This window comes from Eublepharis macularius, chromosome 11, assembly GCF_028583425.1.
Source record: "Eublepharis macularius isolate TG4126 chromosome 11, MPM_Emac_v1.0, whole genome shotgun sequence".
NCBI classification, from domain to species: Eukaryota; Metazoa; Chordata; class Lepidosauria; order Squamata; family Eublepharidae; genus Eublepharis; species Eublepharis macularius.
The window spans coordinates 53,666,976-53,684,886 of record NC_072800.1 but is presented as its reverse complement, the minus strand read 5'-3'; the positions used below and the strand labels follow the sequence as shown (position 1 = coordinate 53,684,886).

At 42.1% G+C, this 17,911-nt stretch overlaps 1 protein-coding gene across 6 annotated transcripts in view; it reads right to left on the bottom strand.

The window, feature by feature from the left end:
• SNX13 (sorting nexin 13) overlaps positions 1 to 17,911 on the bottom strand; it is a 96,829-nt gene that overhangs the window by 4,729 nt on the left and 74,189 nt on the right. For 5 of the 6 annotated variants that reach the window (XM_054990863.1, XM_054990866.1, XM_054990864.1 and 2 more), the window contains 6 exons: positions 17,346 to 17,456; positions 7,666 to 7,827; positions 5,410 to 5,481; positions 2,980 to 3,125; positions 1,865 to 1,933; positions 48 to 160 (listed from right to left, as the gene is read on the bottom strand). In XM_054990863.1, coding sequence (XP_054846838.1) covers positions 48 to 160; positions 1,865 to 1,933; positions 2,980 to 3,125; positions 5,410 to 5,481; positions 7,666 to 7,827; positions 17,346 to 17,456 — 673 coding nt within the window. The remainder of the gene's footprint in view (positions 1 to 47; positions 161 to 1,864; positions 1,934 to 2,979; positions 3,126 to 5,409; positions 5,482 to 7,665; positions 7,828 to 17,345; positions 17,457 to 17,911) is intronic. The other variant, XM_054990867.1, reaches the window with a different exon arrangement.

The window sequence follows — 17,911 nt, the reverse complement described above, 5'->3', positions numbered from 1 at the left end:
TTCCAACTTCAACTCAAGTGATAATCACAATTCAGTACTTCACATACCTGGCATTATTCCCAATAATTTTGTTTTCCCAGCTATTCTTGTTCGCATTCTGATGGCTTTGTCTCTGCGTGGAACAGCCTCAGCTAAAATACCATTGGGCCAAAGGGCATCTCTGTAAGCAAATAACTTTATGGATTAATATGAAAATCAAGTAAGATTTGTTATTTTTAAAACCTTGTTACGTATCAAGAACATTTTTAGGATACCAACATTAGGTGCTGTGTTAAACCCTCAATATACGAAGATATGTTTTAAAAAATCAGTTGAGGTTATTTTCACACTCTGACTGTATGAAAATGGCTGGTGCTGGAGGGATGAGACAGCCTTAAGGTTGCCAGGTCCCCTCACTCTCTGGGTGGGAGGTGGGAGACCTGGCACTAACCTTTGTTGATGTCTTCTGGGCTGTGCGATGACATCACTCCTAGGAAGTGATGTCATTTAGGGTTCATTTGGGGCCTAAATTGGCCCACTGTGAAGCACAGGAGCTCTCCAGGCCCCTCCTGGCAACCCTCCTGTGCTCCAGTGGGCCGTATTGGGCCTGTTTGGCGCTGAAATCAGCCTGCTGCAGAGTGTTGCCAAGGTGATGCAATAGGCCCTGGAGTGCTCCTGAGCTTCTCAGTGGGCTGATTTAGGTCCCAAATGGGCCTGATTCGGTCCCAAACAGGCCAAAATTGGCCTGCTGAGGACCATGGGAGCACTCCCAGGGGCAGCACAATGCCCTGCACAATGATGTCACTTCCCAGAGGTCAGGTCATTGCACTTGTCTTTCAGCACTACGCCAACACTCTATCCATATTATTACACTAATCATTTTCCTGATTATGTAAGTACCCACATAAAAGTCACAAGGAATGTATTAGGATGACAGAATGAGTACTGACCTAAATCTACAGACAACCATGAACAACATGGTCTACGCTTCATTTGCAGCTACAACAAAAACACGAAAATATAGTGGTTTGGCATAATTTTTTCTTTCCCGTTCAAAACACATCAAGCTTGGCACAAACAGTGCCAAGTGCAGCTTCTAGATTGTGGAGTGCTCTGCAACTAGGCAGTGCCCCATGAGCATGCTACTGCATGCCAGTGAAATCAGGAGAAATTAACCAAAGCTTTAGATATAAACACAGCTCTGTGCATGAGAGCAACTTTGTACACATGGTGCCTAGACAGGCCATACCACTGAGTTGAGTATTAGTAATTCATTTGAAAACCTGTATTAGTTCAAAGTAATCACATAGGTAGTAAAAATATTTAGAGCCGCTGTTTACTAGAGAAAAAAAATCAAAGGATTAAAAGCATATTCATACTACAATCAACCAAATTTAAAATAAATGGGCCATAACATCATAACATGTACAGTCAAGAAGACTAAACTACATAAAAACTTTCCTGAAAAAGCCCTGTGGAACTGTATAGCTCTACAAGAACTCCAAAAAACTGATACAAATAGAACTTTTCACACTGTTTTTGGAAGCCCATTCTGAAGAATGGATGCAGCAACAGAAAAAGTCTAAGAACAGGCAATGGCAGAGCGATCCACTGTAAAGAGGCTATTATGAACTGAAAAAACTGGGCAGAACGCAGCTGGCATATGGGTTCATAAAGCTGAAATGTTTCAACTGAGCAGACAAAATACAAAACTGCATTTTTACAAACTCTAACTTCCTAGAAAGGGCTACTTTTTTAAAGCCCGAGGTGATTTAATAGTTCTGATGCAAAGCAGCATAGGTTGTTAGTTAATGTAGCATGGCTGTATATATACATTTGGGCATGAAATATATCTTTCAACGCAGCATATGCAAAAAGGACATACCTGAGCCGTTTCACTGCATCTGCTACCTGTTCAGGAGAGGTCATCCAATCAACATGATCAACTATTTTTCTGAAATGAAGATGGACATGAATTCTTGCTTTAATGGTTTTAAACCGAAGATATTGCTTTAGTGTCTTGAATACAAATCAAAAGCATAAAAAATGGGCACCAATACTTTTGTTGTAATATAAAATTTCAAAGAGAGAGTTATCAGGTCTGCAGCTACTGAATGTTTCTGAGCCTTTATGTGATGATGACTAGAACAAGCTTAGCCTTGACAGAGAGCCCTTAATAAACTACTGCATAAAAGGAATGATATTTAATGCATTATTCTCCAAAGAAAGATCTTGCAAGGTACCTCAAGTACTGACTGAGCCAACTTTAACCTCACAACATCTCTGCACAGTATGCCCAAAGGCGATGAAGTGCTGACGACCACAAGGCCAACTGCTAAGCTTCACAGCTGAACAGGGATTTTATCACATATTTTCCTAAGTTCAAGTCCACTCTTATTTCAATACACTACACTGACTCCGAGATGGTAGGGGATGGGAAATACTGTGTTCCCTCAGCCAGTCTGTAACTATTTTGGTAAAGATAAGACAGAGTTCAGCTATGCAGGAATAATAGGATCTGGATTATTTGATCTCAAGGGGAAAACACCACAGAAACCAGCCACCAACTCAGGCAGCCATGATTCCCCTGAATACTCTTAATAACATTGATGTAGGTCAGGAAGAAGAATTCATATCAATCATTTAAAAACACTTGATGCAATATAAAAGAGAATTCAACTAATGCCTTAAAGACTAATAACATTTATTCCAGCATGAGTTTTCATGTGTCAGAGCTTATTTCTCCAGATGCTATATGAAGTGAGCTCTGACTCACAAAAGTTCATGCTGGAATACTTTTGTTAGTCTTTAAAGTGCCAGTGGACTTTGATTTGTTTTGCTACAACAGATTAACATGCTACCCCTCTGAATTTTATGTAATACTCATTGTAATTAATTGACATTGTAATGAAATTAATTTTTTTCTTTAAACAACAGTCTTGCATATGCACTTAACACAACACTCAGACTTTAAAACCAGGAGGAGAATGAAAACAGTACTTATTTAGTGTATCTCCATGCATTGCTCTAATAAGCTGCTGAAGCAAATTTTTGATATTTCTTCGTAACCACTGATTTCTCTCCTTCAGATCAAAGACTTCATCCATGAGTAGCAGCATTATTCTAAGTGGAATTGTATCATCCACCTAGAAAATTGGGGAGAAAAACATAATTTTTAAAGTAAAGCCAGTAATCCTCTTGAGAGACTTTCAGTAATGCTTATCACAATCACTAAAGATAAACGCTATCTTAAAATGGTAGCATTAATGCCTTCATTATATTTTGAAAAGAGACACTCAGTAGCTCCAAACAACTTGCTTTGTATGTGAATATTCAGGAAAACTTCAGCTCAAGCAAATATACTTCTTCATGAGCTACATTTTGGGTTTGCAGCTCAGCACAAAAAAATAGCCTCTTAGCTACTAACATGCAGCGTTTACTTATTACAAAAGCTACCTCGCTCCCAAAATATACTCCAGCACTAACTGATTGTTGAATAACTGTTCTAGGCCATCACTGCTTGGAGAAACTAGCCTCTGAAGGCAAGTATGCAAAAGTAGCATACAGCATTTGACTTCAAGTTCCTGCTTTTGAAAGCTCTTATATTAAATGCAGCAGCCTGAATAGATCAGCTTAGTCAGAATCCGAAAGCTAAACAAGGTTGGCCACGGTTAGTTCTTTGATGGGAGAAGACCACAGAAAACTGGGATTGCCACACAGAGGAAGGCTTGCCTCTTGCATGGAACACCCCATGGATGGGGTTGCTATGAGTTGGTTGTGACTCAATGGCATGTCCTACAGGAACTTAAAATCATATTAATTTAACAAAACCTTGATCTATAGTATTTTTGAAAAATAGAATTGTTTTGTAGTTTAACCACAGTAATCTAAAGAACTAATTTAAAATAGCTCACGCATTAGAATTTTGACCATATCCCCATGTTAAGTCTTAAACTAAGGCTGCAATTCTTATCAAGTTTCAATATGTTTTGTCGAGCAAAAAGGGCAAAAGGGTGTGGGGGGTGGGGGGGGTGATGCAAGGAACACCAGTTCAAATACAATAGCCTTTAGACTGGACATCTGACCCTAACAATGCTGTCCTCAATAGGTGGCCTTGGGTAAGCCACTCCTCTCAGCCCTAAATCCCGACTGTATTGTGGAGCTAATAATAACACTGACTTTGTTCACTGCTCTGAATGGGGCACTAATTTGTCGAGAGGAGCAGTATATACGTACAGTTATTATAATTATTATTAATAATAATAATTTCAACCAAAATAGAATAATGATGCATTATTTCAAGTGGCCTACAACTTGAGTCCACTTAACTGGTAATAATTTTTTGCTAAGAAATTAACACATATAGTAAATTGAAGGATGTTTCAATGCAAATGGCACAACGGAACATCCATCAACTTTGCATTTGAGAAAACAGCCCTCCCATAATATTCATGTACCGTAGATCCCATACAATTAAAGACACAGAAATGTTGCATATTACATCAAAATGATGATGCAGACAGGCAAACCAGAAGGTAATTAAAAATGTGTAACATGAAAGATGTCATGCACAGGGGGAAGCATTTGTCAAAGTCATACTAGCATAGCTGGTATACAAGAACACAAACGGGAATGCTTTGATGTAGAAAGTTTTAAAAAGTGTGAAGTGTAGAACAGGTGCAGATTTGTAACCATGACAAATCTGCATATAATCCGTAGTAATCTTATGGACTGTCTGTCCTTATTAAAGATAAAAGATTTTTCTCAGCCGATTTTCACATACTTCAACAATGTTTCAACCCAAACACTTGAAAACTGCAGTGCTTTTAAGAACATTGGGGGCTCAGCTTTTTCAACTTCTACATTAATATTCACATTTTTACCCTTCTGTGCTTTACAGTTAATTGTTTAATAATGACTCACCATTCAAAAATTATTTTTATCAGATATAAAAGTTGCTCTTATTAGTTATACTTAAGAAAACTGTCACGTTTAAACTGAGAATAGACACAGAATTAGTTAAATTACTTTCATGCTATTAGCATATGAATCATATAGACTTCCAGTTTTTGTAACCATATGCAGACTAGGATCCAGAGCTCAAGAGGATTTAAGGAATTTCTCAAAAATGAACTTTCTACTCCTAACACCAAATGAAACCTTCATTTGAAATGGAGGGCAGTTTCCAAAATAGCTTTGGATATGGCATACTGCTTGACTGATCATGGAATCAGTCAAATCACATTGCGAGTATCCGAGTCCTTATGGGTCCTTAAAGTACATCTTTGGATATCAGCTATGAAATGATATTTAAGCACAACCTGTAATATTTTCCTAAATAAAAATGCACATAAGAGAAAAGAGCATCTATTTCATTTAGTAAAGCAATACATATGATTTCAGCTCAAAACAAGAAAACAACAAACTTACAATGTCCTCAAGCTGTGCTCCGACACGGCTGTGTTCTGGATCAACATATGTCTTCTGCATTAAAGGAGATTCCTAAATCCCAAAAAGAAATACTTGACAAGGTACAGCAGTGGCAAATGAGAGACACAGAGAGAGAAATCTTCCATGCTCCGATAGAATAAAACCTACTTCTAAATAGTCCAAAGCAAAAAGATTTTATACTTGTAAATATTCTTCTTTCAGTTTACACAGTCTTATGTTTTTATTATAATTTTGCAATGTCTAGTTTCATATTATTATTGTTGTTGTTATTGTTATTTACAGAATTTATACCCCCTCCTTTATGCTGTCAACAAAGCCACCAAGGCAACTAACAGATTAAAAAATATATAATAAAAACACCTTAAAAACCACTGAAACCCAACAAAAACCTATAATTCAAACCATTAAATCAAGTTAAAATATACATAAATACACATTTTTGTTCAGTTTTAACAGACTTAGGTTTGGAAGGTTCACTACCTATACCACTGTTAAATCTATTGTTACATATGTATGCATTGTTAAGATTAACACAAATGCTGATCAAATAGTCTTATCTTTATGTGCAATACAAACAAGATGAGAAACAGGAAAAAAGGAAGATAAAATACAAGATATTCATTATGTTTGGTTTGTGATTAGAATTGGTTTCATTCATTTAGCTTCATTCATTTTCAAACTTTACAAAATTGAAATATTCTTGCTTTTAGAAAGATGCATTCATGTGTGACACAGCAGAAGTTGGGTTAGCAATGACAAGGCTAAATGGATTATTATTCAGAGAAAGAGGAACTGATGAAAAGCAAGGTTACTGGCAAAATGGAGGAAAAACTGCTTCAGACATTTGCCCCCATCCAATGTCTCTAGTGCAAACATGGAGCATTAATGCACCCAGGGGGGCTTGACTTAGGGAAGGGGTACCTTATTTATACCAATGCTGGAATGTGCAGCTCAGATAGAAGAGACACAGAGCATTCCCTGCTTAGGTAGAACATGTGTGCACTGGAGGCCTGCAAAGCTCAGGGATGCAGCCAGTAAGTAGAAATATGAATGAACTGTGTTGCAATAAGCCCAAGTCCTTCAGTAATTTAATAAGTGTAGATAGCATTTGGAACAAGCGTTGAAGTAAATGCCATGTGTACTGTTCGAAGAATTTTGAAAGGAAGGGTGAGAAGCCCAGAACTGCAAGTATGTATTTTCTAGATCGCCACAAATTAAACCCCAAAATACCTCCTTAAGAGCTGCATGAGGGAATTTATATGGCTTTGAAAAAAATTAACCCCTAACATGATACAACAACAAATGCAGCATGCTTGTTGTGACAGGACAAAAAGGAAAGAACACAAGACAGATTCCCATCCATAGAGAAAATGATGCTCCAAGGCTACCAAATGCAGTTTCTGAGGGTTCCTTATGATAAAAGGGAAGCTTCTTAATACCTGCAGTACATTAATATTATACACAAAAAAAGTTTCCACACCATCACATTTTGCATGGTAATATTTATCCAGGGACTCTGACAAAATCAATTGTGTTTACAATGAAAAGTCCTAAAATCTAAAAGGATGGACCAGGGCGAAACAGAAGCTAACTTAGACCAGATACAGTAAGTAACTTGCTAAATGTCAGTTCTCTGAAAATATCTGAACACAGGAAGGCCTTCCTTCTCCGTTTCCAGCTCCATCAGCTGTCATGTGTAGTTCGGGAGCTATATAAAACCCCAGGCATCTCAAGGTTAGTGAGGCAGCAGAGAGCTCAGTGCCTATGAGAGCTCTCCTCGGGAAGAAACAGAGAGTACAACAGATTTCAGCATCTTAAAGCAGACAATTCTATCTTTCATTTTCAATTAAACTTGGTAAAGAATTTCTGATTTGCAGAACTCCTGTTCCTATTTCAAAATCAGCAACACCTGTGTCCCAAGGCACCTTGGTGAAAAAAATAAAATCAGCAGCCCACTAAAACTTAACAGAGATATATTTAACATATACCTGCCTAATTCTAGGAGCACAAAATATAAACTTTACCACAGATAGAGTGACATGATGACCATTACCGGCCAAAAGATGTAACAAATGACTCATTCTATAATGGTTTTCTTGACTTCCAATATAAACAAGCCAACACCATTACTGTAGGTGTTATCCAACTCTGTGCCTGTCCTATTCTTGCCTGTTCAAAATGCGGTGGCCCAAAATGGAACAGAGTCTGCTGTTTATTTCTTCAGTGCATTCTTACCTTGAAAAATGATTGCTTTATGTCTTGTCCCAATCTTTCTGACATTTTGCCCATGTTGTCTGACATTTTAGTCATCCCCTCTGCCAAGCTGTCAGGGAGGGACTTGACAGCATTTGAAACATTTCTCATAGAATTACGCAGTGGGTTTACAAATGTGTCCATCTGAAGAGGAAAACATTTACCACGATTGCATAAGTCTATGAGGATTACGACTGCAGTCATCCAGTAATGTGTGCTGAAAAAAGTCACACTGTTTTGGAGAACAGTAATACAAATATATTATTACATTTTTTAAAAAACTCTTTGTACTTTCAAGCATCCATAAAGGCACATTTCAGTAAAGTCCAACTTGGCTACCAATTGAAAGCACTGGAATCAGAAATACTACATGACAAATGTCATCTGTTGCATCAAACTGCTATTTTCTCACCATCACTCCCTTATCATCTCTTCCCCACCATCCTTACTTAATGTTTTAAACTTTATTTATACTCCCATTTTTCTTCCTTAATGGGTACCCAAAGGAGCTTTCATCATTCTTCTCTTCCATTTTATCCTCACAAAAGCCCTATAAGGTTGATTAGTATGTGATGATCCAAGATCACCCAGCAAGCTGCACATTTTAAGGGTAAGGAATTTTGCTTATGATACTATATAATGGGTCACTATGTAATGAGCCATGTATATCACTGTTGAATAAATCATGATTATATCTAACAATAAAGTGCATGTTGCCAGGTTACCCACAGAGGAGGTACAGTTTTCAACATATTTGGGGGACTTAGTATTTATGCAGAAAATATAACTTTGTAAATTAACTACAGCTGAAAAACCCAACCCTCAAAATTGCCTGCTAAGAATTCTGAATGCTCCAGGAGAGCAAGTTAAGTCCTGGAGGGAGAGGTGGGGAAATTGTCCTCCGCAAGGCTTGAGGAGATTATATTATCCTAGATAATGGGATCTGGATGGGGGAGAGGAAAGGGAGTAGCCCCAATTGATTGGTTCCCATTGTAATTCTTCAATGATACTCAACTTGTACTAATACTTTGCTAGCTAAAGGGAAATCTGAAACGCAGAGATAAGTGAAGAACATTAAAGAAAAAAACCAGACGCATGATAAATATTCCCTGGATCACTAATGTATATATGCTAACTATTGAGGATTATTAGGATGAAGAGGAAGAGGGTCATAATAACAGCAAACATTATCCAATGCACATATTATGTTACCTTGAAGGGCAATGATATTGTATAGTAAGTACAAAGTGATTGTAATTTTAACTAAGAACAGAACTTCCTGGTCTAATAAACTGAGGGCTGCTATTTTCATCAGCCATCCTGGGTTGATATGTGATATGTAAAAGAATGTACGTGTGCCCTGGCTTTGCATGATTATATACTTCCTTTACCTGCCAACATGGGCCCAGAAAACACAATATTGCGACACCAGAATACAAGTAATTTCTACTAAATGTTATGAAAAGGGACGTGGAGCTGATGTTTTCAGCAACAGTGCAAGTTAACTGCAAAGTACAGTTCTGCTGTTCTGAACTTTATCTTATAATACTTTTTATAATCCTACAACAAACACAGAACTTTACTGCTTTTCTCAAACTCCTTGCCTTTACCCTAGGTTTGCATTTTTCTATTTATTTAAGATTAATTATCTAAAGCTACATTAGCCACTATGCTGAGCTGCAGAGCAGCTCTCCTCCAAAATTGGTAATTTCTTAATGTGACCTGTTTGCTAACTCCTGTTACTTGCAATCACCTCTTTAAAACTCAGAATTTTCATCACCACACATCCCACCTAAAGGGCAATTCAGGACCATCTATAATAAGAACAGTTTGCAGTGAACTTCTGGGGGAGAAGGCACAGTGCAGTGAATAAGAACAAAGGAGACATGCTTCTCTCTGTCAGGATTCCCACATAACTATAATCCATGGTTCACTGTCATATGGAAGAGCTTGTGGAATCCTTCAGCTTGCACACTTTTCCTCCTCAAAATGTGGTAAGAAAATTTAATGCTTCCACACTAAGCAAACCATAATTTTGTTTATCCTCATAATGAACAATGAATGATCTGTTCTCCAAATTCTGGCATTCTGATTTGGAGGGGAAGAGAACAAACCTTGTAATATGGAAAAAATAAACTATGGTTAGCGGTCGAAGTTCTTAATTTTCTATCTGGATAGACCAGGCAAGCCTGATCTCGGAAGTTAAGCAAGAGCAGCCTTGGTTAGTAATTGGATGGGAGACTTCCAACAAAGATCAGGATTGCAGAGGCAGGCAATGGCAAACCAGCTCTGTTAGTTTCTTGCCTTGAAAACCCTAGCGGGGTCTCCATAAGTAAGTTATGACTTGACAGCACTTTCTACTACCACCACCAGAACAGCAGGAGAAAGCCCAAAGATTTCCCAAGCTTGTTCCAACAATACATTATTACGTACTAAGTTTGCCTGTATGAGTGCTTGCAAGTGAGGAAGCAGGGATTACATTTAAAAACAACAACAAACCTCTATCCAAGACAGGCAGAAATGCAGCTTGCTCTCATGCACTCCCATCCCTCCTCCCCTTGCAAACACGGTATGAATACTGTTTTTCTTGTATGAGAAGCCTTGCCTGAAGCTCCAATTTGACATCATGTTCAAAAGTGAGCACTTGGGTAAAATAGAATTTGCTTCTTCCCCACAAACTGAGATCAAATCAAGGCTTCAAATCCTGGTTTGTGTGGAGGAAACATAACTGTAATTAAATTGTAGATATTGTAATTAATTGTAATTAAATTGTGTACTTAATTGCAAGAGGACATAGTGATGGCTATGAGCATAGAGGGGAATAGATATATTCATGGACCATCAATGGATAGTATCTATCCACTGGAGACAACCATCCATTAAGAGACATTAGGGAAAGGCCTTAGCCTCTATGCCTAGTTTGGTGGCTCTCCAAGGCAACTGGTTGGCCATCATGCAAAACAAGATGCTGGACTAGATGAACCACTGATCTTATCCAGCATAGCTTTTCTTGTGTTCTAAAGATGCATTTTGACATCATTGGTCTCTGAATAAAAGGTATGATCCACTAGACTTGCAATATGTAGTTTTGGAGAAAATGGAAGATTTTTTCACTTACCGTGAAGCTTCCTTTCTCGGTGGTCCAGGAGTGGGGCAGTCAAGACCTCTGGGTAGCTCCTCCTCCGTCTCTTACGCAGGGCCGGACAGATCTGCGATCCTAGGGGGAGGGGCTCCCAGGCAGCTCAGTTCCTTTTCAAGCCCTTGTTGACTCCCCATACAGTTCGTTCCCAGGCTGCCACCAACCTGCTTCAAAACACTATAACAGCAACTGATGAACTATCCAATAACGTAACAGTGTAAACCACACACTCACAACAAGTAACCTAGACCAAGTTGACAACTTGCTCCGTCTGCTCTTGTGTCCTATATGACTGCTTCAACTAACCCCTTTCCTGATTGGGTGGGATTGTGACTGCCCCACTCCTGGACCACCGAGAAAGGAAGCTTCACGGTAAGTGAAAAAATCTTCCATTCTCCAGTGGTCCGGAGTGGGGCAGTCAAGACCTCTGGGATGTATGCTTAGCAGTGTTCCATTTGGGCGGGTAACTTAGGAGTCTAGTACGTGCTGTAGCACCCTCCTGCCGAAGGCTGCGTCGGAAGACGCAATCTGATCTATTCTATAGTGCCTAGTGAAAGTGTGAACTGACTTCCAGGTTGCAGCCTTACATATCTTCTCCAAGGATGGAAAGGATCTATACGCCGCTGAGGCGGCCGTCCCTCTAAGGGAATGAGCCGTGATGCCTTCCGGGGGCGAAAGGTTCCTGGCTTTGTACGCTAACCCTATGCACTCCCTGATCCACCTACTGAGTGTCGAAGTTGTGACTTTTCCGCCCATGGAGTTCCGCCTATATGAAACAAACATGCTCTCCCCTTTACGAAATTGCTTAGTCCTGTCTATATAGAAGCTCAGAGCCCTTCTCACGTCTAGCCTGTGCCACTCCTTTTCCTTATCATGCTTGGGATTAGTACAAAAGGAGGGCAAAACGATGTCCTCCCCTCTATGGAAGGAGGAGTTTACCTTAGGAATAAAGGCAGGATCCGTTCTCAACACTACCTTATCCTGGTGGAAAATACATAGATCCCTGTTTACAGAAAGCGCCCCTATCTCTGATACCCTTCTAGCTGAGGTCAGACCCACCAGAAAGACTGTCTTAAGAGTCAGATTCTTCAGAGAACAAGTTGCCATTGGTTCAAAGGGCTCTCTAGTGAGTGCGTTCAACACTAAGTTCAAGTTCCATGTAGGAAAACGATGCACTTGAGGTGGATTCAGCAAAGTAGTCCCTCTCAGGAACCTCTTGACGTGGGGGTGTGTAGTCAGAGATGTCCCGGACTTGGTTCCCCTAATGGCCGAGATCGCTGCCACCTGCCGCTTCAGCGTGCTTGTACTGAGTCCTTTGTCCAAACCATCTTGCAGGAACAGGAGGACCTGCTTCACTGTAGCTGACATGGGGTCTTTGTCATTCTTAATGCACCATTCATTGAAAATTTTCCATGTTTTATTATAGCTCTTGTTAGTAGATACTTTCCTTGAAGCTAACATCGTGGAAATCACCCTTTCTGAATATCCTAAATCCCGAAGTTGACCATGTTCAATCTCCAAGCCGTCAGCCTTAGAGATGCGGGATCTGGGTGCCGGATCTTCCCTTGTGTCAGAAGATCTTCCCTGCACGGCAGAGACCACGGTTGCCCCCGAGCCATCCTCTTGAGGTCCTGGAACCATGGCCTCCGTGGCCAGAACGGCGTAATCAGAATGACGTCCGCCTTCTGATCGAGGATCTTCTGAAGCACCCTGTGTATTATCTTCGGAGGGGGAAAGGCGTAAAGAAGGCATTTCGGCCACTCCTGAGTCAGCGCATCGACTCCCATTGCCTCTGGCTCGCTGTACCTCGAGAAGAACTGAGGCACCTGCCTGTTCCCCACAGAAGCGAAGAGGTCCACTCCCGGGGTGCCGAACCTCTGGCAAATCAGTGCAAATACTTGTTTGTTCAGAGCCCATTCTGATTGGTCGAGTCTGTTCCGACTCAGCCAGTCCGCCGTGGTGTTCTGTTGTCCTGCGATATGACTGGCTCTTATTGACTGCACTCTGCTTTCCGCCCAGGAGAAGATCCTCTCTGCCTCCTGGTTCAGAAGCTTGGACTTGGTGCCTCCCTGCCGGTTTATGTAGGCCTTTGCTGTCATATTGTCGGTGAGTACCATCACGTGACTGTCCTGTAGGGCGTTTTTGAACTCCAGTAGCCCGTTCCTTATGGCTTTGAGCTCCAGAAAATTTATACTTGCTTCTTTCTCCTCGGGAAGCCACTCTCCTTGAGCCACTCTGCCCTTTATGTGGGCTCCCCAGCCTAACAGACTTGCGTCTGTAGTCATGGGTATCCTGCTCGGTTCCCTGAGCGGAGATCCTTCCGCAAATCTGCTTGCATCCAGCCACCAGTCCAATGCCCTGGACAACGACTGAGGGATCCGCACCAGCCTGTGCTGTTTGTGGCAAATCACGCGTTGGTATGGACGTAGAAACCGTTGCAGTGGCCTGGTGTGGAATCTGGCCCATTGCAGTGTGTCCTGGCAGGACACCAACATGCCTTGCAGCTTTGCCAGTTGCATTATCTCCACTGGTTTGCCCGCTTGCACTTCCTTGATTAAGGACAGAATTTTTTGTTGTCTCTCCGGTGATACAAAGGCTTTGTCCAATACTGTGTCCACTGTAACTCCCAAGTGGACGATCCTCTGAGTAGGGAGCAAGATGCTCTTTTGCCGGTTCACAATAAAGCCGTGATCCTCCAGGCAATCCAAGGTCCTTGTGACCGCTGTCTGTGCTGCTTGTAGGGACGGCGCCTTTATCAGGATGTCGTCGAGGTACGGGGACAGGGCAATGCCCTGGACTCTGAGGAAGGCCACCAGCGTTACCAGCACCTTGGTGAACACTCTTGGTGCAGATTTCAGGCCAAAGGGGAGAGCCCTGTACTGGAAATGCTCCCCGTCGTAGGCGAAACGTAAGTACCTCCTGTGAGATGGTCGCATAGGGATGTGCAAATAGGCCTCTGACAAATCGATGGATGCCAGGAAGTCCCCCTGCTGTATGGCTCCGGTGGTGGACTTCATCGTTTCCATTTTGAACTTTCTGTCCTTTATGTGAAGGTTCAGCCACTTGAGGTCCAGAATGGCCCTGATCTCCCCGTTCTTCTTCGGGACGATGAAGAAAATAGAATACACCCCTTGTCTCTTGAATTGTGTGGGTACTGGTTCTATCGCCTCGATCTGCAACAGGTGCTTGATAGCCTGTTTCATTTTCTGATGTTTGTGTTGCGACCGGCTGCGAAACACTTGAATGAAGCGTCTGGTTGGCACCTCCTCGAATTCCAAGGAATAGCCCTTGGATACCGTCTCCAGTACCCACCTGTCGGATACTGTTCGTCTCCATTGGGGTGCAAAGGCTTGAAGACGACCTCCAATCTGGTTTGACTTCCCCTGACACGGATAGTCATGCTTGATTGTTCTTTTTCTGTCCTTTGGATTGGGTGACTGATTTCCTGAAGGCAAATGGTCTGGCATCCGATCTCGGCTTGGTTTGCCACCTGTTCCTGAAAGGTCTTTCGGAGTTCTGTCTGGATGTTCTTCTGAAGTCTCGAAAGGAATGCCTTCCTTTATACCTCGTGTCCCTTCTCTTGGATGGCAGCACCTTCTTCTTTTCAGCGTTTTCCACTAAATATTTGTCCAAGGCTTCACCGAAAAGTTTGGAACCCGTGTACGGAATCGCTGCCACCCTGCTACGAGCTTGTTGGTCCACATCCCAGCTCCTCAGCCATGTGTTCCTACGGGCTGCCACGTTGAAGCCCATGGCTCTAGAAGACATTTGGAATGAGTCCAAGGTGGCGTCCGCTGCGAATGCTGCTGCCAGGGCTATTTTCTTCACTTCATTTTTAATTTCCTTAGGGACTTCTCTGCCTGCCGCTGCCAGATCTGAGGCCCAGGTATAGGCCGCCCTAGCAAACAAGGACCCAGTTGCTGAGGATCTTAGAGACGCTGCTGATGCCTCGAAGTCCCTGCGCAGGGCCTGTTCGATCTTCTTGTCTGATGGGTCCTTAGGCATGCCCTCAGCATCCATGGGCAGAACCGAGGTGGTAGCTAGACTGGTAACTGGGTCATCCACGATCGGCAGCTTGATCTTTCTAGCATCCTCTGGGTTCCAGGAGTAGAATTTGTGAAAAACTGATTGATACAGTTTAGGTTTTGCTGGATTATCCCATTCCATTTTCAAGACGTCGTGGAAAATAGCAGGTAAGGGCACCCCTGAGTGTTTAGGCCCCATCTTAGGTAAGGCTCTCTCCAGACCTTGGGGGTAGGAGGATTCCGTCTCCTCTTTACCTGCAATAGACTGTGATATCTCCAGAGTTCTTAATACCTTTGAAAGCAACTTAGAATACATATCAGGAGGGAAAAGCCTAGATTGCATTTGGCTAGTATCCACCTCCTCCTCCTCAGATAGCTCCCCTTCTTCACTCCCTGAGGACTTGTGGGATGATTCTGAATCTTCCAGGGGGACATCTGAGTCACTGGAGTCTTCATCCTCCCACTCCCTTAGTTTTCTCTTTTTGGTTTTAACTAGGGTAGTGGGTTCTGCACGCCTTTTCCCTTTGGAGGTACTTGGCTGTTTGCCTTTCTTATGGGAAACTGGCTTCAGATTCTTGACTGCATCGTCTATTCCTTTCTTAATCTCAGCTTGCAGCCAGGCTAAGATATTTGCCTTTGCATCTGGGCCTGCAAGATCCGGGTCACTGCCCCCCAGGCTTTCCCCTTGAGAAGGGTGTAGCTGCCTTGTTAACTTTGGGGACTCCATGCTGCTTAAAGCGGATTCAGCCACTTGTTGCTCTGCTGTACTGGCCTGTGACGTCATTCCCGCCAAATCTTCCCGCCTAAATGGAAGAGAAGCGTAGGCGGGCATTACAATGCAGCCAGAGCCTAATAACCCCACATCCCTCAATCCGCAGGAATTAGGGGACAAATAAGCAAGCATTGACCCTCCTCAGCTTCCAAAGGCTACAAAATGATCAGTTTGCACCATTCAGGCCAAAGGCAATCAGGCTGCCATTAACTGGACTGGGCCTAAGAAGGGGGAACTCAAGGGAAAGAAACCTCCGGTTTTCTCTTTTTTATATAGCCGTTTCTGTCCCCGTGCCGTTTAAGGGCTTACAAGTAGATTCCCCCTCCCCCCTCCCCCGCTTCCTCGAGGTTCCGAGGCCTCTCCACGGGGTCCATCGGAATACTCACGAGCAAGACGCTAAATACGAGGCCGCCGCCGCTCAGAAACCGCGCCGGGCGTCCTTCTCTTCCCGCGGCTTTTCTACGGCGTTTCCAGCCGTTTGCAAAGTGGCGCCTCCGCAGAAGCCGGGTCCTAGCTTCCTAGGATCGTCGGCTCTGCTGCTCGCTCCCGAGGCCTTCAAGCCTTGCACTCGGAACAGGAGGGGGGGGGGGAGGGGTTGGAGGAATACTTCCTTCCTTTCCCCAGCGAGCCTGCGTCTCTTTTCTTCTTCCTAGGATCGCTGCTCCCACGGAGCAAAGAAAACTATGTCTGCCTGCAGAGCAGGGCCGGAAAAAACTGAGCTGCCTGGGAGCCCCTCCCCCTAGGATCGCAGATCTGTCCGGCCCTGCGTAAGAGACGGAGGAGGAGCTACCCAGAGGTCTTGACTGCCCCACTCCGGACCACTGGAGAAGGCGCTTCTCTTACCTCAAGCAAACCACACACTGTGAATTAGTGGGAGAAAACACATTCCGTGGAACAATAAGGACAATATGCTGGATTTGAATGTTTAGTTAGTATTTTAAAAAGAAGCCCATTCAGTTTCTAAGCAGTTATGGAAGCTTGAATAGCTATCAACATAAGCATTTTAACTGGGTAATTTTATATGTTAAAATTTATCATAGCAATATGTACATATCTCTTACAAGGCAAAATGAATAAACCATGCATGTATAAACTGAAAGGGCATCAACTTCAAGCGCAACTGGTGAACGATCAGCTTTGACAAAGAGCTGCATTTGTTAATGTAGTGCTTAGTGCCACAGATTCTTTAATGTGAAACAGCCTTTTTAAAAAGCAGTCTTAGAGGGAACCATGCATTCTTTCTTTTGTGCAGGAGGGGGGAAATTATGAAGCATGTAGCACTTGAAATGGGCAAAGGATCTGAGGGTGGACAAAGAGTAGAAGTATTAACATTCTTCAATAACTGGATGAATTTTTTATTGATAGCAGATTATAAACTATTTTTAACCACTTTTGTATTGCAAAGAACATATTCTGGAAGTCTGGCTTCTTCGACAGTTAAGGGCCAATATACCATAAAAACCTTGTTAACAAGCACCCACAGGGAACCAGCCAGTTTACCAGCTCCTGCCCAAGTTGCTCAGCTGGTATGCCAGTTAAGTTCTTATTTACATATTATCTTTATACCAATGATGTCAGATATTGTGGTATACAAATTTAACAAACGATTGTATCATTTAACAAATGATACATGGTAGATAAAAACTGGCTACACTGTCTTATTATACACAACACTGTAGCATCACTACATTACTAAGACATACTAGACAATAGACATCAATCTTACCTTCCGAGCAAAATCTCTCTTCCCTTTACTGTAGGCCTTATTTTCCAAGAAGTCATATATACAGTGTGCTAAAGCTGGGGAAGCTTTCAGTGTTTCAGGAGTTAACAAAAGCTGAGAAATAAAAGATGTATGTAATTTTACCTAACAATCAGAAAGGTCAATATTCAGGGATGAATGACAACACTTTACAACACTGCACAAGCCAGACTATACATCTATCTGTTTTGCTTCTGTTACAGTAGTACAAAGACTTAATCTCTTCTTCATGTCAATAGCATTTCAGCTGCTTCATTTTAAAAAAAAACTGTAGATTTTTACATTAATTCTGAAGAATATCAGCTTGATATATGAAATATGTTTTGTGGAAAACATAATTTTTAACTCTATAACCATGGTAATATATCATGAAGTAGCTGAAATTTATAATGACTTGGTTTGGCATTCAACAATGAGCTTACTACGAGTGTTCCTTGTATTCAGAGATATGGAGATACCCTGACTGACAGGTGATTCCTCCCACGGAGTCTTGAGACAGAGCCTGGCTCCAACTTCCTGTCTCCTTTGGT